The 19,855-nt window shown below is 42.6% G+C and overlaps 1 protein-coding gene across 2 annotated transcripts in view; it reads left to right on the plus strand.

Annotated features, from left to right (window-relative positions):
• MRPS9 (mitochondrial ribosomal protein S9) overlaps positions 1 to 19,855 on the plus strand; it is a 1,235,001-nt gene that overhangs the window by 904,798 nt on the left and 310,348 nt on the right. For both annotated transcript variants that reach the window (XM_044070995.1, XM_044070996.1), the window contains one exon: positions 7,587 to 7,755. In XM_044070995.1, the coding sequence (XP_043926930.1) occupies positions 7,587 to 7,755 (169 nt within the window). The remainder of the gene's footprint in view (positions 1 to 7,586; positions 7,756 to 19,855) is intronic.

Genomic DNA, 19,855 nt, shown 5'->3' on the forward strand with positions numbered 1-19,855 from the left:
TGGACGCCCTCTCATTCAGTTGGAAAACATTAACAGTGTATGCCTTTCCTCCACTGCCTCTTCTGGCAAAGGTGCGCTGAAAGCCAGATTAGAGGCACCACAAATGATACTCATTGCTCCAGACTGGCCACGCCAACACTGGTATCCAATACTAAGGAACATGTCTCAAGGCCCACCATGGATTTTACCTCAAATTCCTCACCTGCTCATTCAGCAAAACAATCAGATTCTACACAGCCAGCTCAAGACTTTAAATCTGGCTGCATGGTAAATTACCTAAACAACCAGTCAACACTTCTCTCTAAAGCTGTTATGGATGTCATTCTGGAGGCCAGGAGGCCCAGCACCAGGAAAACCTATTCAGACAAATGGAAAAGATTCTGCGCCTGGAACCAGGCTAAAGGCCAGAATCCCCTTGTCCCAAATATTCCTCCGATTCTACAATATTTAACTGAGATGTTGCACAAAGGACTTTCTTTTTCATCTATTAAGATCCACGCCTCAGCAATTTCAGCTCAATACAACACGGATCCTCCTATATTTTCACATCCATTACTAAAACAGTACCTCAGAGGGGCTAAGAACATAAGACCGCCCCGGAGAGCACCAACACCAACTTGGGATCTTAACTTTGTTTTGGAAAAACTTACACTACCGCCCTTTGAACCAGCTTTTACAGCTGATTTACAGTTTCTATCATGGAAAACCGCTCTGCTGCTAGCAATAACTTCAGCACGAAGAGTCTCAGAGCTACAGGCCCTAATGGCAGTGGAGCCTTTCATCATTTTTCATCAAGACAGAGTCGCTTTACGAACTAATCCTTCCTTTATGCCAAAGGTGGTATCCAGTGTAGCCCTAAACCAAACCATTCATTTGCCCACCTTCTATCCAAACCCCCAGAACAAAGGGGAAAGGCTCCTACACTCTTTGGACATTCACAGGCAATTATGTTACTACTTGGATAAGACTAAGGCTTTCAGAAAATCTGACCAGCTCTTTGTATCCTATGCTGCAGGATCACAAGGAAAGGCTATCTCAAAACAGACCATTTCAAAATGGATAGGACATTGTATCCATTTCTGCTACACACACCATGGGAAACCTGTACCTGGTAACATTAGGCCCCATTCCACCAGGGCTACAGCAACATCAACAGCCTTCCTCAGAGGGGTACCAACCAAGGATATTTTGGAGGCTGCAACTTGGAGTTCAGTGCACACCTTCACTAAGCACTACCACTTACCTCTAAACTCTAAAACCAGAGCTGGCTTTGCCACTGCAGTTCTGCAGGGCCTACTAGCTTCTCCAAACCCTGTTTAGTTCCACTGCCCATCCTTAGCTTTGGGATTTAACCCAAGTGTGATGACTGCAGCACTGTAACACGATGAACATAGTACAGTTTTGTACCTACCATAAATGTAGATGTTCGAGTGTTCACACTGCTGCAGTCCAGGTTACCCTCCCTCCATCCCCTCTGACCTAGCTGAACTTTTCTATACCTTTCTATCCTGTACAACCTTTGTGGTGTATTTGCTTGCAACTGAAGGTATTCCTTTTATATGTTTTATTAGCAATATGTATTGCCTACCTACTTGGGGGCACCTGACATCTGGGGCAAGAAAAACTGAAGAAAATGGCATTGGATGCCTCTTATATATACCCCCTGGTGCACTGACGTCAGGGAAGAAGCAACAGCAACTGACGCCGGACCAAGACTTTGGAGCCCAAGTGTGATGACTGCAGCAGTGTGTACACTTGAACATCTACATTTATGGTAGGTACAACACTGTACTTTCTTAATGTTGTTAGTAGTATAGTTTTCTTGTCTTTATTGCTTTTTAATACAGTTGTTCTGAAGTTTGAGCTATTGTGGCGTTTTATATTTTTGCCATTCTTTCCACACTTTTTCTCTATTTTGCATTAGCATGCTACTCTTTTTGAGTAGCCAATTTACATTATTTGTTTTTCGTCTCCTCCTCCTAGGAGGTACAACGGCTATTTATGAAAGTTGTATTGAATTTGTTTACAGCATTGTCTAAGGGAAAGCTTTTTAGGATGTTCCAGTTAATTGATGATGAGTTAATAATATTTCTGGGTTAAACTTGGGCAGGTTGTATGTTGTTTTATAAACATATTGTTTAAGTGGTTGTGTGAGATGTCTGGTTGTATAGATTGGGAGATGGTCACTGAGAGTCTGACATCATACCTGTGCCATCCAAGGGAGATTTTAAATTAGCAGACAGTAAAATATACACACTAGTACAGGTTTGCTTAAAGTACCATGAATAGTACATAGAATAGTGCTCCCCCCTGCCAAGTATATTTAATTGATTATGATACCTTTTCCAGTTGCTGTAAACTTAGTGCAGAATATCTACTGCACTTAGCTTTGTTTAATTTACTAAAAAGAAAATGTATCTAGTGTTTCTTTTCCTATGGGCAACTTATCTTTATCCTTTTAATTCACTATCAGTAAGTTGGTAAGTAACAGGTATACACAGTTTATAAATTTCTTTTTTTTTTTTTTTTTTTTTTTTAATGCTCTTAGAATACTTAAACCCCCCTCTTAAGTCCATCCATAATTCCCAATATGACTTTCTTTTAAATGTGGTCATAGGTTGAGTGGAAAATCTCATCTGTTTTGCAAATTGTTTTGATAACTTTAGACATCCTTTTTCATAAAAGAAAAGTCTGTCACAACTGTCAAATCATATTGTGATTGCACCTTGGTACCTCCTCATTCAATTACTGTGGAACTTGGAAACAGGAGCTCTCATACAGATACGGACATCTGTAATAATATTTGTTGAATCCACTAGGAATAAAATAAAACAACAAATATTCACATGGTTGAGAAGATAGGACGATCCATAAACCCTCTAAAAAGTGTTTGCTGGAGTGTGTAGCATGAAGGGTTCTCATATGATAGCATTACCACTATCTCAGTAGTTGGTGGCAGAAGACATAATTGTTTCTGTGATGAGTCATAAGTTTCGAATTATATATCACAGATTCTTGGTTTAAATGAGTTTTAAAGCTGTTGTGTAAAATAGTTTTTTCCCTTTCTTTCGTTAATTGTTCAGAAAATGCCTATTTATTTGGTTCTTGTAGTCAAGGGTCTTGTTGATGTCAGTGAAGCTATGAGGTATACTTGGGAGTCCCACAGAAAGTCATAGCAGAGAGCGTAGACTTTGTACAGTCTGGTGGAGAATCTAATGCAGTATACTGTAGTATTGTTTAACATTATGGACAAAAAAGCAGATGAGAGTCTCTGGTCTGAAAGTACCTAGCATACTACTGAGATGAGCAGAGGATAAGTAGTGATGTAGAATATGATTCAGATGGATTAAAGCAGAGGGAAAATTCATCTGCTCAATTTTTCACAATGTCCAATACTGGACTGCTTGTAATATAAGGTGAATTTGATGTGGATGAAGATGAAATGACAAGACTAAACATTGTATCTTGGGAATGACTGATCTAAAATGAACTGCTGTGGTTCATTTTACATCAGATAATTATCAGATAGTCTGTGGTGGGGTAGACTTTCACAGAAAATAATTGAAGTAGTCCTCAAACTCAGTACTTTCTTACAACCCAAACAAATGACAGTATGACCTCAGTCACACTCCAAGGCATGCCATTCATGGAAATTTCCTGATGCCCTGGCCAAATTTCCCCCTAGTAGTATAAATACCAGCTTGGGTCTACCCTGAGAAGAGGTTACTAGCCTGATAAACAGATAAATAAAAATATTACTTTCATTATAGGTGATTGAGATGCTGAAGTTGATAGTTGGAAACATCTGGAATAGCAGGCAAGTTTGGCCTTGGTATACAGAAAGAAGCAGGACAAAGACTATTAGAATTTTGCTGAAGTAATTCACTGGTCATAGCAGTCACTGTTTTTTAATGACTAAGAGCTTTTACTTATGGTCAATGCCATACCCGGACTGGATATGCAAGTCAGAGATGAGTTTCATACAGTCTCCAAAAAACAAATCTCAGAGATAACTGTGGCTTTGTCCACAGCTTCTTATCTTGCAAAGTTTAGAATAAGAATAAGAGAAAAAAAAATAGGAAAGGCCTCCAAGACAACTTTATATGAGCTGAACAGTTGAATGTGCAGTAGAGGTGAAGAACAAGATCCAAGACATTAGGTTAGGTGAATAGAGTGCCTGAATAACTATGGATAGAAGTTCTGATATTGTCCATGAGGCTGCAATAAAAAATGATCCAAAAACAAAAAAAGAATTAAGAAGGCAAAATGGCTGTCTGTGAAGGCTTTGCAAGCGGCCAAGGAAAGAAAAATAGCAAAGTGCAAAAGAGTTACAGAAATATATCAAATTAAATGCAGAGTTCCAATAAATACTAAAAAGAAATATTGAGTTTTTTTTTTTAAATGAGCAGTCATTTTTTGGCTCCTTCCAGGACCATGACCAGTGGCTTCACTGCTGGCATGCAACTGCCCCATTCGTTCTAGGCCTGTGGGAGTGAGCAATTCCAGGCTGAACAGGAACCGTGTGGTTCAATCCCATACTGAATGGGATGCAAGTAATGAGAATAACCTGTAGGAGCTGGCCTGGGAGGATGGGTGTAAGCAGCCACTGTTGACTCATAGTTTCTTTTTGGGGGGGGGGGGGTGACTTGGCTTGCTTCATAGGATGACACCTAGTGGAAGCACTAGCTATTGCCCAGTGGATACCAGGGCAGTCGAGCCTGTGCAGACATGGAGTGTAGTACCAGGAAGCAAAGTTGGGGGGTGCAGCATACAGAAGCGCACTTTCTTTGGGGAGGCTGCAGTAGCAGGCTCATCAGAGCCAGTGAGTGGGAGTGGCCAATCCCAATGGGGAAGAATGTAGGCCACTCCTACAACCCAACTTGCTGGGAAGTGGAGAGCTGATCGGAACCCCCAGGCAGGAACAAATGGGCTTGTAGGGTTCCATTTCAACCAGCTTGGAAGTGTCCAACTCCCGTGACCCTGGGATGAATGGGCCATTTGCATGTCATTTGTGAAGCCATCAGGTATAGTCCTGAAGGAAGCCAGTAAAAGGATAACAGAATGGAAAAGACGAGATTTCTGCAGCAAAACTGGCAATCCTAAAGGAACTAAAATGAGGCATTTTAAAAGACCACAATGTGTGGGTTGTAGCAGAAAAAGGTGTTATTAAGAAGTAGTATGAATATTCAGAAGAACTATGCAAGAATTATCATAACACCACTTGTATATTCAATGGGTGTTCCCTGATTTACAGACTTGCATCATGTAGAGCGAAGCTAAGGATATCCTAGTAACAAGGCTGCAAGAATGATGGAATTGCAGCTGTATTGTTTTGTGCAAATCTTGTTGTCATGGTCTTTCTCATAATCTGTCATTATGTTTAGTACATCAGTGGCCATTGGACTGGAAAAGGTCAATTTGTACTCCCCCATTTTTAATATGATAAGATTGCTCAAATTTTTGAGTGGTTGCAGTTGTTTCACATGCTAACAAGGTAATTAGGATCCTGCAAGTTAGACACCATCCACATTAATATTAAGAAATGGTAGATGCGCACCCTGATTTTAGACAAGGCAGAGGCACTAGAGAGCAAATTGCCAATATCCACTGGATAAGAGAGGAAGCAAGGGAGTTTCAGAAAAATATTTACTTCTGCTTTATTAACTATTCTCAAGCCTTTGCATGGATGGACCTTAATAAAATATGGCAGGTTCGTAAAGGAATGGGATACCTGGTCACCCATTTACCTTTTGAGGAATCTGCAGATAGACCTGGAAGCAACAGTTAGAAGCAAATATGTAATAATTGATTGATTTAGGATTGGGAAAGAAGTGCAATAAGACTGTATACTGTCTTATTTATTTGATTTATACACCGACTGTATCATCTTATATGGTAGCTTAGATGACTCAGATGCTGGAATCAAAATTGCCAGGAGAAATATCTGCAACCTTGGACATGCTGATGATACTACTCCAATTCTTCTTTTCTTTTAGCCATTAAAGAGTCTGTAGAAAGTAAAAGCAGAAGGTACAAAAGCTGTTTTCAAGCACAGTATAAAAATAAGCTTATTTAACTCTTTCAGTTTGTTGCAAGTAGATAGGGAAGAAATGAAGGCAGTGTCAGATTTTATTGTTTGGGTTTAAAGTTCTTTGCATATGGTGACTGTAGCCATGAAATTGTCACTTACTTCTTGGTCACAAACTGTGGCAGTTCTGGATAAGATATTTAAGAGAAGAGACACTACATTATCAGTAAGGGTCCCTATTGTCAAAGATATGGTAATAACATCCTGATGTGAGACATCGACTATTTATTTATTGGTAACTCCCCCAGGACTTTTCCTGATGGCTTTTTCTTAGTTGGCCTGTTCATTGTAGTGAAATGGAAGTCAGGTGTTCTTGGGCTAGGCAAGATCCCTATGACCCATTCTTCCATACCCAGGCTACCCCCCGACCCCCCCCCCACAAATCAGCTCTCTGTTCCCGTGGCATGATTTTGGGTGGTAAAGATTAGGTCAGTTTGCAGTTCTGGGGGATCCCTATTCTCTCCTTGTGGGACCACCTCCCTCCACCCCTCAGACTCTTGAGTTTGCACTTGTTACATCTTAAGTGGAGGCATCCCTCTGCGTGCTACTTTCCCCTCAACTACATATTGTGAATGCATTAAAGGTAGAGCAAGTTTGGCCAGCCTAGACCTTCACCTAGGGCTTCTGTGTCACCCGTGTGTGGAACTACAGCCACTTCTCTTCCACTGGGATTGATGAGTCAACCCTGGCTGTCTGCTTACCATCCCTGGCCAGCTCCTAAAAGTAGTGAACTGCTATCAAAATCAAATTGCTTGCAGTTTAGTCAGAACTTTATTCCCTTACATCACTTAATGTCAAGACTATTCACTGGAAGGTATGATAGTAGAGTTAAAAGTCCAATACTTTGGCCACATAATGCAAAGATGGGACTCAACAGAGAACACAGAGAGTGATATAAAAGGCAAAAGAGGAAGGGAGTGGTAAAGTGTTAAGGTGGACAGACTATTACTGAGGTAATGACTATAAATTTGCAGAAACTCAGTAAAGCAGCTGTTGATGGACACACATGATGTGCTAAAGTCTTTGAGGTAACGAAGAGTATTTATTGGCTAAACAACTAAACAGCAGCAATTGGAATCGACTAGCTCCTCTTGATTTTCCATTATTTCAGTGATGGTCTACATTTATAGAAGCTTTATAATGTTGACAGTTGTCATTAGAATAAAGTACAGTAAGAAAGCAGGGAAGGATGTGTTTGTCCTAAGAACATTACTTGTACCATTAAAGTTATCTTAGTGTTTATTTAATGTAAAGCTAAATAGAAAATTTAATTATAAAAAGACTATGGTGTGAAAGATTTTATTTAGGATTCTTTATTTTCAAGTTTAAGGAATACATAAAACTGTTGCACATTATGTAGATGACGTTAAAGGGACACTGCAAAGCACATTGACCGATAAATGATTTTGAAAAACAATGTTTTTCCCATAATTTCACCTCAAGGATTTGCCTTAAAAAGTATGACTTGAAATATATTTTCTCTAATTTGCTTTTGCAGTACATGCGTTTTATCCATTTACTGGAGAGGATACTAACTCTCCCCTATGCCAGCACTGAGGAAGAGCACATCCAAAAATTCCGCAAGACCCTTGAAGTTCAGTCTAGAAAGCAGAAGATAGAACCAATACAGTATGATGATAAGGGCCGAGGCTTCAGCATAGGAGAGGGTAAGCTAACAGAACTTGTATAATCTTTGAATGTACATATACTGCAAACAGTGTGCCTCTGTAAGGAACCTTCCTGTTCATTTGTTTTCTGATCATATGATGTTCTTCGTGTTTCACTGTTGCAGTCATTACATTTGGGTAATCCTGCTGGCAGGTTGCCCTCAGTCGGCCTGAATTCCAAAGTCCTGGGTCCTGCGTCGGTTGCCGTCACCCCTTCCCTGACGTCAGGTCGTCAGGGGTATAAAAGATGCAGACGACGCCATTTTCTTCATTCTTTCTTGCCGTGCGGTGCCCGAAGCAGAAGCAGTTCGTAAGTGCCGGTCGGCCGACTCCTGAGATTTTCGTGTTCGAGTTTCAGATCCAAAGTCTTCATTAAAAGCTAAGTACCCCGTTGGGGAAACTTTTTTCTTGCTCCAGACCGATGTCAGAAAAAGTTAATTGTATTTCTTGTGGGAAGCAAATACCTCATAAGGACTTTCATTCCTACTGTATTCCTTGCCTAGGCCCTGACCACGATGTTTCAAGCTGTCGGTTTTGTGCTAGATTTAACCAACGTACTATTAAGCGTCGGTGCGATTTTGCACTAAGCTATTTTGGGTGCAGATTTAATTATACAATGTCGTCAGATAGCCATCTGACTACCGGAGTTCACAAAAAGCGCAAAGAAAAAGACAGGCAACTGAGGTCCAAAACCAATGACGAAGCTTCTCCAAAGCCAGTCACCGGTTCTCAGTGAGGCGCTTTTGCAGCCCCTGATGCCCGCTACTTTAGAGTCGCAAGCTGCTACCAACTCCCACGTGGAGTCGGTCAGGCCACTGGAAACTCAAGGTATTGGAGCCTCAGAGATTATTCCCTCAGATGGGTCCGGTGCCGCTGATCAGGCATCGGCTTCTGAGGGTGTTTTCAGACCTAAACAATTATATATTAAACCGACTTCAGCTTCAAAGGCAAAGACTAAAGCACCTTTAAAAGCAAAGAAACAAGTTTACCAGCCACATGGACAGGTCTCCATGCCCGAAAAAAAACAGATGCTCAAAATGGCCGAAGACTTAATTACCTTGATCAGGGGTTCCCATCCCCCTCCTGATAAGAGGCCTAGGCAAGAGACAGACTATGAGTCTTCAGATCAGGTTTCCATTTCCTCTGATTTCTCTTCTGATCAGGAATATTCTCTTCCCCCCTATGAGGATTCTGATGCTGAAGAATCTATTCCTTCAGCTTCTCCTCCTGAGAACTATTCCTTTGGGGAAACCTTACATACCATGAGGGAGCATTTCCACTGGGAGAGCCAAGATTTTTCAGAATCTAAGAAGTGACTCAGGGACTTCCTTCTACTGCCTCAAGCACAGGCCTCTAGCTATTCCACCTGTGTTAGACATTGTAGATGATATGTTTTCAGAGTCTAGGCTGACCCCTGATTCCTTACCTCCAGCTCCTGTTAAGCCTGACAGATACTACAGGATTCCTGACTCTCATAAATTCCTTTTCAAAAACCCTGCTGCAGACCCAGAAACTATTTATCAGGGTCCCAAAGGGGTTAAGACTTCCACTGCATAAAACCCTACCCCCTCTGACAGAGATTCTAGGGCATTGGATAGATGGGGAAAAAAGATTTACACATCTGCTTCCTTGGCTATAAGGGCTTTAAACTGCCAGTTTCATATGCTCAAATATCAGCAATATGTCATGACACTGCTTAAATAGAAAATGTTGGTAAATTCTGAATGTGCAGATAACAAAGAAATGCAGGATTTATTGCATGCAGCTGAACAAGTTGGAAAGCATACTTTGCAATGTGGTTTTGATTCTCTGGAGGCCTCCTGCAGGGCCGCTGTTATGGGTTCTGTAATTAGGAGGCATGCTTGGTTAAAGGAACAAAATCTGCCTGATCATGTCAAAGCTAAATTATTAGATGCACCATTACAGCATGATACCTTGTTTGGTGTTAAGGCAGAAGAGGTGTTAAAGAAAATGGAGGACAAAGCTAAATCTATGCAAACGGTCAAAGATTTTTTCAAGTACAGCCACCTAGGTTTAGCAGACACTGGCCTACAAAGAATTGGTCCTTTCCAGTGTCAAACAGACCTCAAAGGGGCAGATCCAGCGCCCTAGAGGCAGATCCCAGCTGCAAGGTTTGTACAGGTCTAAGCAGTGGGGTGCTTCAACCTCCAAAAGTGAAGAAGACAAATCACAACCATACAGGAAACAGTCCCAATGACTTCCCCCTGCCTGCACCAAGCACTTATCTACTGGCAGCACCCTTAGGGGGAAAAATAGCACTTTTTTTCTCAAAATTGGCACGTTATAACCCAGGACAAATGGGTTCTAAACATAGTGTCACAAGGCTACAAGTTTCACTTCCATATTCTGCCAAGGGAAACTGTTGGCCAGACTTGCCAAAAAATCAATGGGCAGAGGCTCAAAAACAAGTCTCATCCCTCATGGACATGGGGGCTATTTAACAAGTAACATAGCAAGAGCAGGGACAAGGATTTTACTCAAGACTGATGTACATCGTGTTACACTGCTGCAGTCATTACACTTGGGTTATCCTGCCATCAGGCGGTTCCCCAGTCGGCCTGAGTTCCAAAGTCTTGGCCCGGCGTCGGTTGCTGTCGCCTCCTCCCTGACGTCAGTGCGACAGGGGTATACAAGATGCAGCCAACGCCATTTTCTTCAGTCTTTCTTGCCGCGCGGTGCCCAAAGCAAAAGCAGTTTGCAAGTGCCGGTCGGCCTTCTCCTGAGTTTTTCATTCCAAATCCAGAACTGAAGTCTTCTACAAAGCTAATTACCCCATTGGGGAAACTTTTTCTTGCCTCAGACCGATGTCAGTAAAAGTTAATAACTGTATTTCTTGTAGGAAGCAAATACCTCAAGGATTTCCATTCCTATTGTATCCCATGCCTAGGCCCAGACCACGACATCACTGGTTGTCGGTTTTTGTGCTAGGTTTAACAAGCGCACTATTAAACATCGGTTTGATTTTGCCTGACATTATTTTGGTAGAAAATTCAATTATACCATGCCATCGAAACTTCCGACGACCGGAATACACAAAAAGCGCAAAGACAAGGATAGGCATCCGAGGCCTAAAACTGACGACGAAGCCTCTTCTAGGCCAGTCGCCGGTTCGCCGGTTTTCAGCGAGGCGCCTTCGCAGCCCCTGACGACCACTTCTGTAGAACCGCAGGCCGCCTTTGACTCCCTACCGAGACTATCCTTTCAGAGGGATCCGGAGTAGCTGAACAACCCACAGCTTCAGAGGGTGTCTTCAGACCTACTCAGTTAAGCATTAAACCCTCAGCTAAGTCTAAGCCTCCTTTAAAATCAAAGAAACAAATACAGCATTCTCCAGGACAGGCCTCCATGCCTAAGAAACAAATGCTCAAAATGGCCGAAGATCTAATCACTCTGATCAGGGGGTCCCATCCCTCTCCTGATAAAAGACCTAGACAGGATGCAGACTATGACTCCTCAGACCAGGTGTCCATCTCTTCTGATTCATCCTCAGACCTAGGATACTCTTTACCCCCTTATGAGGATTCTGATGCTGAGGAATCAATTCCATCAGCCTCACCGTCTGAGGACTACTCCTTTGGGGAAACCCTACATACCATGAGGGAGCATTTCCACCGGGAAGGCCAGGATTACTCAGAATCCAAGAAAAGGCTCAGAGACTTCCTTTTACTACCTCAACACAGACCCCTTGCTATTCCACCACTGTTAGATATTGTGGATGATGTGTATACTGAATCCAGCTTAAATCCTGATTCCTTACCTCCAGCCCTTGTTAAACCTGACAGATATTACAGAGTCCCTGACTCACATAAATTTCTGTATAAAAGCCCTGTAGCTGACCTTGAAACTATTTCTCAGGGACCCAAAGGAGTTAAGGCCTCATCAGCCAAGAATCCAGTTCCCTCTGATAGAGATTCTAGAGCATTAGACAGATGGGGAAAGAAAGTATATACATCTGCAACTTTAGCAATGAGAGCCTTAAATTGCCAGTTTCACATGCTAAAATATCAGCAATTTTTACTGTCTCAGTTAAAACAGAAAATGCTTCCAGAATCAGATCCTCCTAATTTTAAAGAAATGCAGGATTTATTGCATGCAGCTGAACAAGTGGGAAAGCATACTTTGCAATGTGGTTTTGATTCTCTGGAGGCCTCCTGCAGAGCAGCAGTTACAGGCTCTGTCATTAGAAGACATGCTTGGTTAAAAGAACATACGCTACCAGATCATGTTAAAGCAAAATTATTGGATGCACCTTTGCAGCAGGATGTGTTATTTGGAGTTAAGGCAGAAGAGATATTAAAGAAAATGGAGGATAAGGCAAAATCTATGCAAACGGTGAAGGATTTCTTACAGGTTCAGCCTCCTAGATTTAGCAGAAACTGGCCAACTAAGAATTGGTCCTTTCCAATTACAGACAGACCTCAAAGGGGAAGATACAGACGCCCAAGAGGTAGAGGTCACACACAAGGTCCTTATAAGCCTCGATAATGGGTTGCATCAGGTCAGAAAGAAGGGGAAGACAGGCCCCAACCATATAAAAAACAGCTCCAGTGACTTCCCACTACAGCTGCCAAACAAATCCCTCTTGGCAGCCCCCTTGGGAGGAAAACTGGCGCTCTTCTACCACAATTGGCAATTGATCACCAAGGACAAATGGGTTCTCAACATTGTATTTCAAGGTTACAGGTTCCACTTTCACACTCTGCCAAGGTTAAAAGGAATGCCAAATCTGCCACCAAATCAATGGGCAGAGGCTCAAAAACAAATTACAGCACTCATGGATATGAGAGCTATTCAGAAGGTGCAATCACAAGAGCAAGGACAAGGATTTTACTCAAGACTCTTTCTGGTACCCAGAAAGGACAAAGCCTGGAGGCCCATTCTGGATCTTTCATCTCTAAACACTTACCTGGATGTTCCGAAATTCAAAATGTTGACATTACAGCAGCTTCTTCCCATGCTGGGCAAGAAAGCTTGGCTCGTGACTCTGGACCTCAAGGAGGCATACCTGCATGTCCCTATCAGACAAAACTGCAGAAGATACCTCAGATTCATAGCTGGTTCAATGCACTACCAATTCTCTGCACTGCCCTTTGGCTTATCTACTGTGCCCAGGGTCTTCACAAAGTGCCTGGCACCAGTAATTGCATTTTGCAGACAGAAAGGAATTCAAATTTATCCGTACCTGGACGACTGCCTGATTCAAGCAAAGATCAAGGACATTCTTCTAAAGCATCTGGCGTTTGTAAAAAAAGTTAAATTGCCTGGGGTACACAGTAAACGAAAATAAATCAAAACTAGTGCCCCTCACAAGAGATTATATTCCTGGGTGCCAACTTGAACACAACAGCCCAGATGGCTTATCTCACGCCAGACAAGCAAGGACAACTGACTCAATACTTTCAATTGATGGCAACAGAGACCTAGCTCCTTGAAAGAAAAATTCTGCAGGCCTTGGGTTACATGGCATCCTGCATACTACTAATTCCATATGCCAAACTGCATATGAGGAAACTACAATGGTACCTAAAGAATGTATGGTCTCAACACTGTCAAAGTTTGGAAACGGTTATACCACTAATCCCTTGCCTTCAACAGGAGTTTCAATGGTGGGCTCAAGCTTGTCACCTCAACAAGGGACAGCCTTTTACACAACCCACAGCCAGGCAAACACTGACAACAGATGCATCGGATTACGCCTGGGGAGCACACATGGCAGGCAAATGTATTCAGGGCACGTGGCCCGCAGAACAAAGGCATCTTCACATCAATCAAAAAGAGATGCTAGCTGTACAAAATGCCCTTATAGCTTTCAAGGACCTGCTGCATCCAGGACAACTACTGATAAAGACAGATAACATCACAGTTATGTGGTACATAAACAAGCAAGGGGGCACTCACTCCTACCCCCTATGCAGACAAGCCATGATCTTGTGGAACACAGCTATAAACCTTCAAGTTCATCTCCAAGCACAATTCCTGCCAGGAGAGAAAAACACACTGGCAGACGACTTAAGCAGAAACATCATGGATCCCCACGAATGGGAATTGAATCCACAAATATTCAGAATGATAACACAGAAATGGTGGATCCTGGCCATGGATCTGTTTGCATCCCCAATAAACTGCCAGCTACAAAAATTCTGCACAAGGAGTTGCCATCCACAAGCATGGAAAGTGGATGCCCTCTCATTCAGCTGGGAGAACCTACAAGTATGCGCTTTCCCACCACTATCTCTCCTGCCAAAGGTACTCATAAAAGCCAGGCAAGAAGAGCCAAAGATGATCCTGATTGCACCACACTGGCCACGCCAGCACTGGTACCCAATTTTAAGGAGCTTAGCACAAGAACCACCCTGGATTTTGCCTCAAATCCCATGTCTGCTGACTCAGCACAACAATCAAATACTACACAGCCAGCTAAAGACCTTAAACCTAGCTGCATGGAAGATTCCTTAGTCAAGCAAGCAATGCCTCTCTCCAAAGCTGTTATGGATGTCATTCTGGAGGCCAGAAGGCCTAGTACCAGGAAAGCCTACTCGGATAAATGGAAGAGATTCTGTGCCTGGAACCAAGCTCACAGCCTTGACCCTCTTGTCCCAAACATTCCTCAGATTCTACAATACTTAACTGAGATGCTGCACAAAGGCCTCTCCTTCTCATCCATCAAGATCCACGCCTCTGCCATCTCTGCTCATTACAACACGGCTCCACCAATTTTCTTTAATCCTCTGTTAAAACAGTACCTCAGAGGGGCTAAAAACATAAGACCGCCCCGTAGAGCACCTACTCCAACGTGGGACCTCAACTTTGTTTTGGAAAAACTAACTTTACCTCCTTTTGAGCCAGCTAACACAGCAGAATTAAAATATATCTCTTGGAAAACTGCTCTGCTCTAACATCAGCACGAAGAGTTTCAGAATTACAGGCACTAATGGCAGTGGAACCTTTCCTCATTTTCCACCAGGACAGGGTGTCTTTAAGAACTAACCCTACATTTATGCCAAAGGTGGTATCCAGTGTGACTCTAAACCAAACTTTTCACCTGACAACTTTTTATCCTAAACCACAGAATAAAGGGGAGAGACTACTGCACTCTTTGGACATTCACAAGCAGTTGCGCTTCTACTTGGACAAAACCAAAGCTTTCAGAAAATCTGACCAATTATTGGTAGCATATGCTGCAGGAGCACAGGGAAAAGCCATTTCAAAATAGACTATTTCAAAATGGATAGGACATTGTATACGTTTCTGCTACACATACCAGGGAAAACCTGTACCTAGCAGCATTAGATCTCACTCCACCAGGGCAGCAGCCACTTCAACTGCCTACCTCAGGGGAGTACCTACCAAGGATATTTTGGAAGCAGCAACTAGGAGTTCTGTACATACCTTCACCAAGCATTACCATCTGCCTCTGTACTCTAAATCCAGAGCTGGCTTCGCCACTGCAGTGCTGCAGTGCCTTATAGCCACCCTTAATGCCTTATAGAACCAGCCACACCCTACCTCTACTTTGGGATTCTACCCAAGTGTAATGACTGCAGCAGTGTAACATGATGAACATAGTACAGTTTTGTACCTACCATAAATATAGATGTTCGAGTGTATACACTGCTGCAGTCCAGGTTACCCTCCCTCCTTCCCCTCTTACTGGCAGGTACGTACCTAAGTCTTCTACCCTTACTACCTATGGGGAGTATTTGCTGGTAGCTGTAAGTTGTCTCTTGCTTTTCTTATATATGTTTTACTAGCAATTGGAATTGCCTACCTATATAGAGGCACCTGACATCTGGGGCAAGAAAAACTGAAGAAAATGGCATCGGCTGCATCTTATATACCCCTGTCGCACTGACATCAGGGAGGAGGCGACAGCAACCGACGCCAGACCAAGACTTTGGAACTCAGGCCGACTGGGGAACCGCCTGACGGTAGGATAACCCAAGTGTAATGACTGCAGCAGTGTATACACTCGAACATCTACATTTATGATAGGTACAAAACTGTACTTGGTACCCAGAAAGGACAAAGCATGGAGACCAATACTGGACCTATCTATTCTAAACACTTTCCTGGATATACCAAAATTCAAGATGTTGACCTTACAGCAGCCTCTGCCCATTATGGGCAGAAAGGCTTGGCTCGTCAAAAGAGGCATACCTGCATGTCCCAATCAGACAATCATGCAGAAGATACCTCAGATTCAAGGCTGGTTCAAAGCATTACCAATTCTCTGCACTGCCCTTTGGCTTGTCTACTGCGCCCAGGGTCTTCACAAAATGCCTGGCACCAGTAATTGCTTTCTGCAGACAAAGAAGAATACAAACATATCCTTACTTGGACGACTGCCTCATTCAAGCAGAGAACAAGGACATTCTACTACAGCATCTGGCATTTGTGAAAAGACTTTTAACATGCCTAGGGTACACAGTCAACGAAAAGAAATGAAAACAGTATCCTTTCAAGAGATAATATTCCTGGGTGCAAGCTTAAATACAACTGCCCAGATGGCTTATCTCATGCCAGACAAACAAAGGCAACTGACTACCTATTTCAAGGAAATGGCAACAAAGGCCCAGTTATCTGCAAGAAAAAATCTGCAGGCTTTGGGCTTCATGGCATCCTGCATCCTACTAATTCCATGTGCAAGACTGCATATGAGGAAACTTCAATGGTACCTAAAAAGTGTCTGGACACAACATTGCCACAGCCTGGAAACAATGATTACTCTCATTCCCTGCCTGCAACAGGAGTTTCGACGGTGGGCAAAGGCTTGTCACCAAAACAAGGGACAGCCATTCTCACTTCTCCCAGTCGGGCAGAACCTAACAGCAGATGCATCAGATTATGCCTGGGGGGACCACATGGCAGGAAGAGGCATTCAGGGCACCTGATCCACAAATCAAATGCATCTACACATCAATCAAAAAGAGACGCTAGCTGTTCAAAATGCCCTGACAACCTTCAAGGACCTAATTCATCCAGGACAACTACTGATAAAGACAGACAATACCACGGTCATGTGGTACATAAACAAGCTGGGGGGCACGCATTCTTACCCCCTTTGCAGACTAGCCATGGCTTTATGGGACACAGCATTGACTTACCAAGTTCATCTGCAGGCACAATTCCTGCCAGGAAAGGACAATACTCTGACAGACGAACTAAGCAGAAACCTCATGGATCCCCATGAGTGGCACCTGGATCCACAAGTCTTCAGCATGATAACAAAGAAATGGGGACACTCGGACATAGATCTATTTGCCTCCCCTCACAACTATCAACTAAAAAGATTCTGCACAAGGACTTATCACAGACAAGCATGGAAAGTGGATGCCTTATCTTTCAACTGTATATGCCTTTCCTCCTCTGCCTCTCCTCCCCAAGGTACTCCTAAAGGTGAGACAGGAGAATCCAAAAATGATTCTGATTGCCCCAGACTGGCCCCGCCAGTACTGGTATCCGATCTTAAGGAACTTGTCTCAATGCCCAGCCTGGACCTTACCTCAAATACCTCACCTATTGTCCCAACAAAACAATCAGATTCTGCACAGCCAACTCAGGACTCTAAACCTGGCAGCATAGCGGATAATGTCGCCATACAAAGCACACCTCTCAGTAAAGCTGTGATGGATGTCATTTTGGAAGCCAGAAGGCCTAGTACTAGAAAATCCTATGCTGGAAAATGGAAGAGATTTTGTGCTTGGAACCAAGCTCATGGAACTGACACAGCTATACCAAATATTCCTCAGATTTTGCAATACTTAACTGAGATGCTGGACAAAGGCCTATCTTTTTCATCAATTAAAATTCATGCCTCTGCCATTTCGGCTCATTACAATACAGAGCCACCACTCTTTTCTCATCCTTTACTAAGGCAGTACTTCAGAGGAGCCAAAAATTTAAGGCCTCCAAGGAGACCGCCAATGCTTGCATGGGACCTCAATTATGTATTGGAAAAACTCACCCTACCTCCTTTTGAGCCAGCTGCTACTGCAGATATAAAGTTCTTATCTTGGAAAACAGCTCTGCTCATAGCAATAACTTCTGCAAGACGAGTGTCAGAGCTACAGGCTCTCATGGCTGTGGAACCTTTTATCATTTTTTATCCAGACAGGGTCTCTCTGAGGACAAACCCTACATTTATGCCTAAGGTGGTGTCCAGTGTAGCCCTTAACCAAACTATTCATTTGCCAACTTTTTATCCAAATCCACAGAACAAGGGGGAGAAAATTCTGCATTCTTTGGACGTACACAGACAGCTTAGATTCTATTTGGACAAAACTAAAGTTTTCAGAAAGACAGAACAATTACTAGTGGCATGTGCTGCAGGATCACAAGGAAAGGCTATCTCCATGCAGACTATTTCAAAGTGGATAGGTCACTGCATTTGTTTCTGCTACTCTCAGCATGGCAAGCCAGTGCCTAAGGGCATTAGGCCACATTCAACCAGAGCTGCAGCCACTTCGGCAGCCTTTCTCAGGGGAGTACCAACCAAAGACATTTTAGAGGCTGCTACTTGGAGTTCAGTGCACAGCTTTACAAAGCATTGCAGTCTCCCACTTTACTCTAAATCCAGAGCAGGCTTTGCCACTGCAGTTCTGCAGGACCTCATAGCCGCTCCTAATGTTTTTTAGCTCCAGCCCCCCAACCATAGCTTTGGGACTCTACCCAAATGTAATGACTGCAACAGTGAAACACGAAGAACATAGTACAGTTGTGTACACTTACTATAAATGTAGATGTTCGAGTGTATTCACTGTTGCAGTCCAGGTTACCCACCCGCCATCCCTCTTATTTCTGCTGGAACTTATCTTTACTTCTCTGATCTGTACAACCTATGTGGTGTATTTGCTTGTAGATGAAGGTAAAGTTTATTTTGGTGCATGTATATTTTATATATATATCTAGCCTACCGTTTTGGGGGCACCTAACATCTGGGGCAAGAAAAACTGAAGAAAATGACGTCGGCTGCATCTTTTATACCCCTGACGACCTGACGTCAGGGAAGGGGCGACGGCAACCGATGCAGGACCCAGGACTTTGGAATTCATGCTGACTGAGGGCAACCTGCCAGCAGGATTACCTAAATGTAATGACTGCAACAGTGAATGCACTCGAGCATCTACATTTATGGTAAGTGTACACAACTGTACTTTCCATCTATACCAGTAACTTTTATGACATTTGCTTTCAGTCAGTAGGAAGCTGGTAGCTTTCACTTGAGTTGTTACTCCAGATATGAAGAGTAGATTAAGTAGTTTACTTTTAAGTACTGCAAACTGTTAGACTCTCTACTGCCAAAAAAATGTAACTATATAAAATGCATGAGACACACTTTAGTGTCAATGGATAAGACTCTTTGAGTTTAGGTGTGAAAACTATATTCCTGCCAACAGGATGTGATACAGAGATTCTCTGCTTTTTTCTGTTTTCATGAGGGCAGTATCGGGTATCGTATCTAACTTACAAATATTGCCTGCACCAATGATGCAATGCTGTGGCACTCATCACTATTTGTAGACAGCAGCACCATTGATAAAAACTTTACTCTTGCTACTTTCAGGCAGCTGGAGGGTTTGCAGCTATAAGTGAGAATTGCTAAAATTATCAGTACACAGATACCACTGAACTGTACAGATTTTCGCCGAATGTCCAGATTTTTGCTCAGTTATTCATAAAATTGTGGGGTTTTTTCCTGGCAAATTAGTGGCAAATCGTTAAAGATTGACGTTAGAAAATAGTGACATATATTTGAGTTTCAGACTTCATACCCTTCCGAAAATTCATGCTAATACAAAACCTGTTAGTCTGTCAACTTTCTAACTTTTGCCAGTCAATAAATGCGGTATAACTGGTGAAAAATGAGTGTCCGGTTCCAAGGAAAGAGATAAGAAATACTAAAACTGTTGTTTTATTGGTACATCAGGTTAAGCACTTTCATCTATCCTCCATAGACTTCTTCAGAACACCATTTCTGAAAATAACAGCCTTTAAATAATACTAATTAATTCAAACTATCCAATCCTGTGATACACCAATTTGATCTCATGAATATTAATTTCATGGATACTGAATGATG

The sequence above is a fragment of the Protopterus annectens genome, chromosome 5.part0 (genome assembly GCF_019279795.1).
Source record: "Protopterus annectens isolate FY-2018-M chromosome 5.part0, PAN1.0, whole genome shotgun sequence".
Classification (NCBI taxonomy): domain Eukaryota; kingdom Metazoa; phylum Chordata; order Ceratodontiformes; family Protopteridae; genus Protopterus; species Protopterus annectens.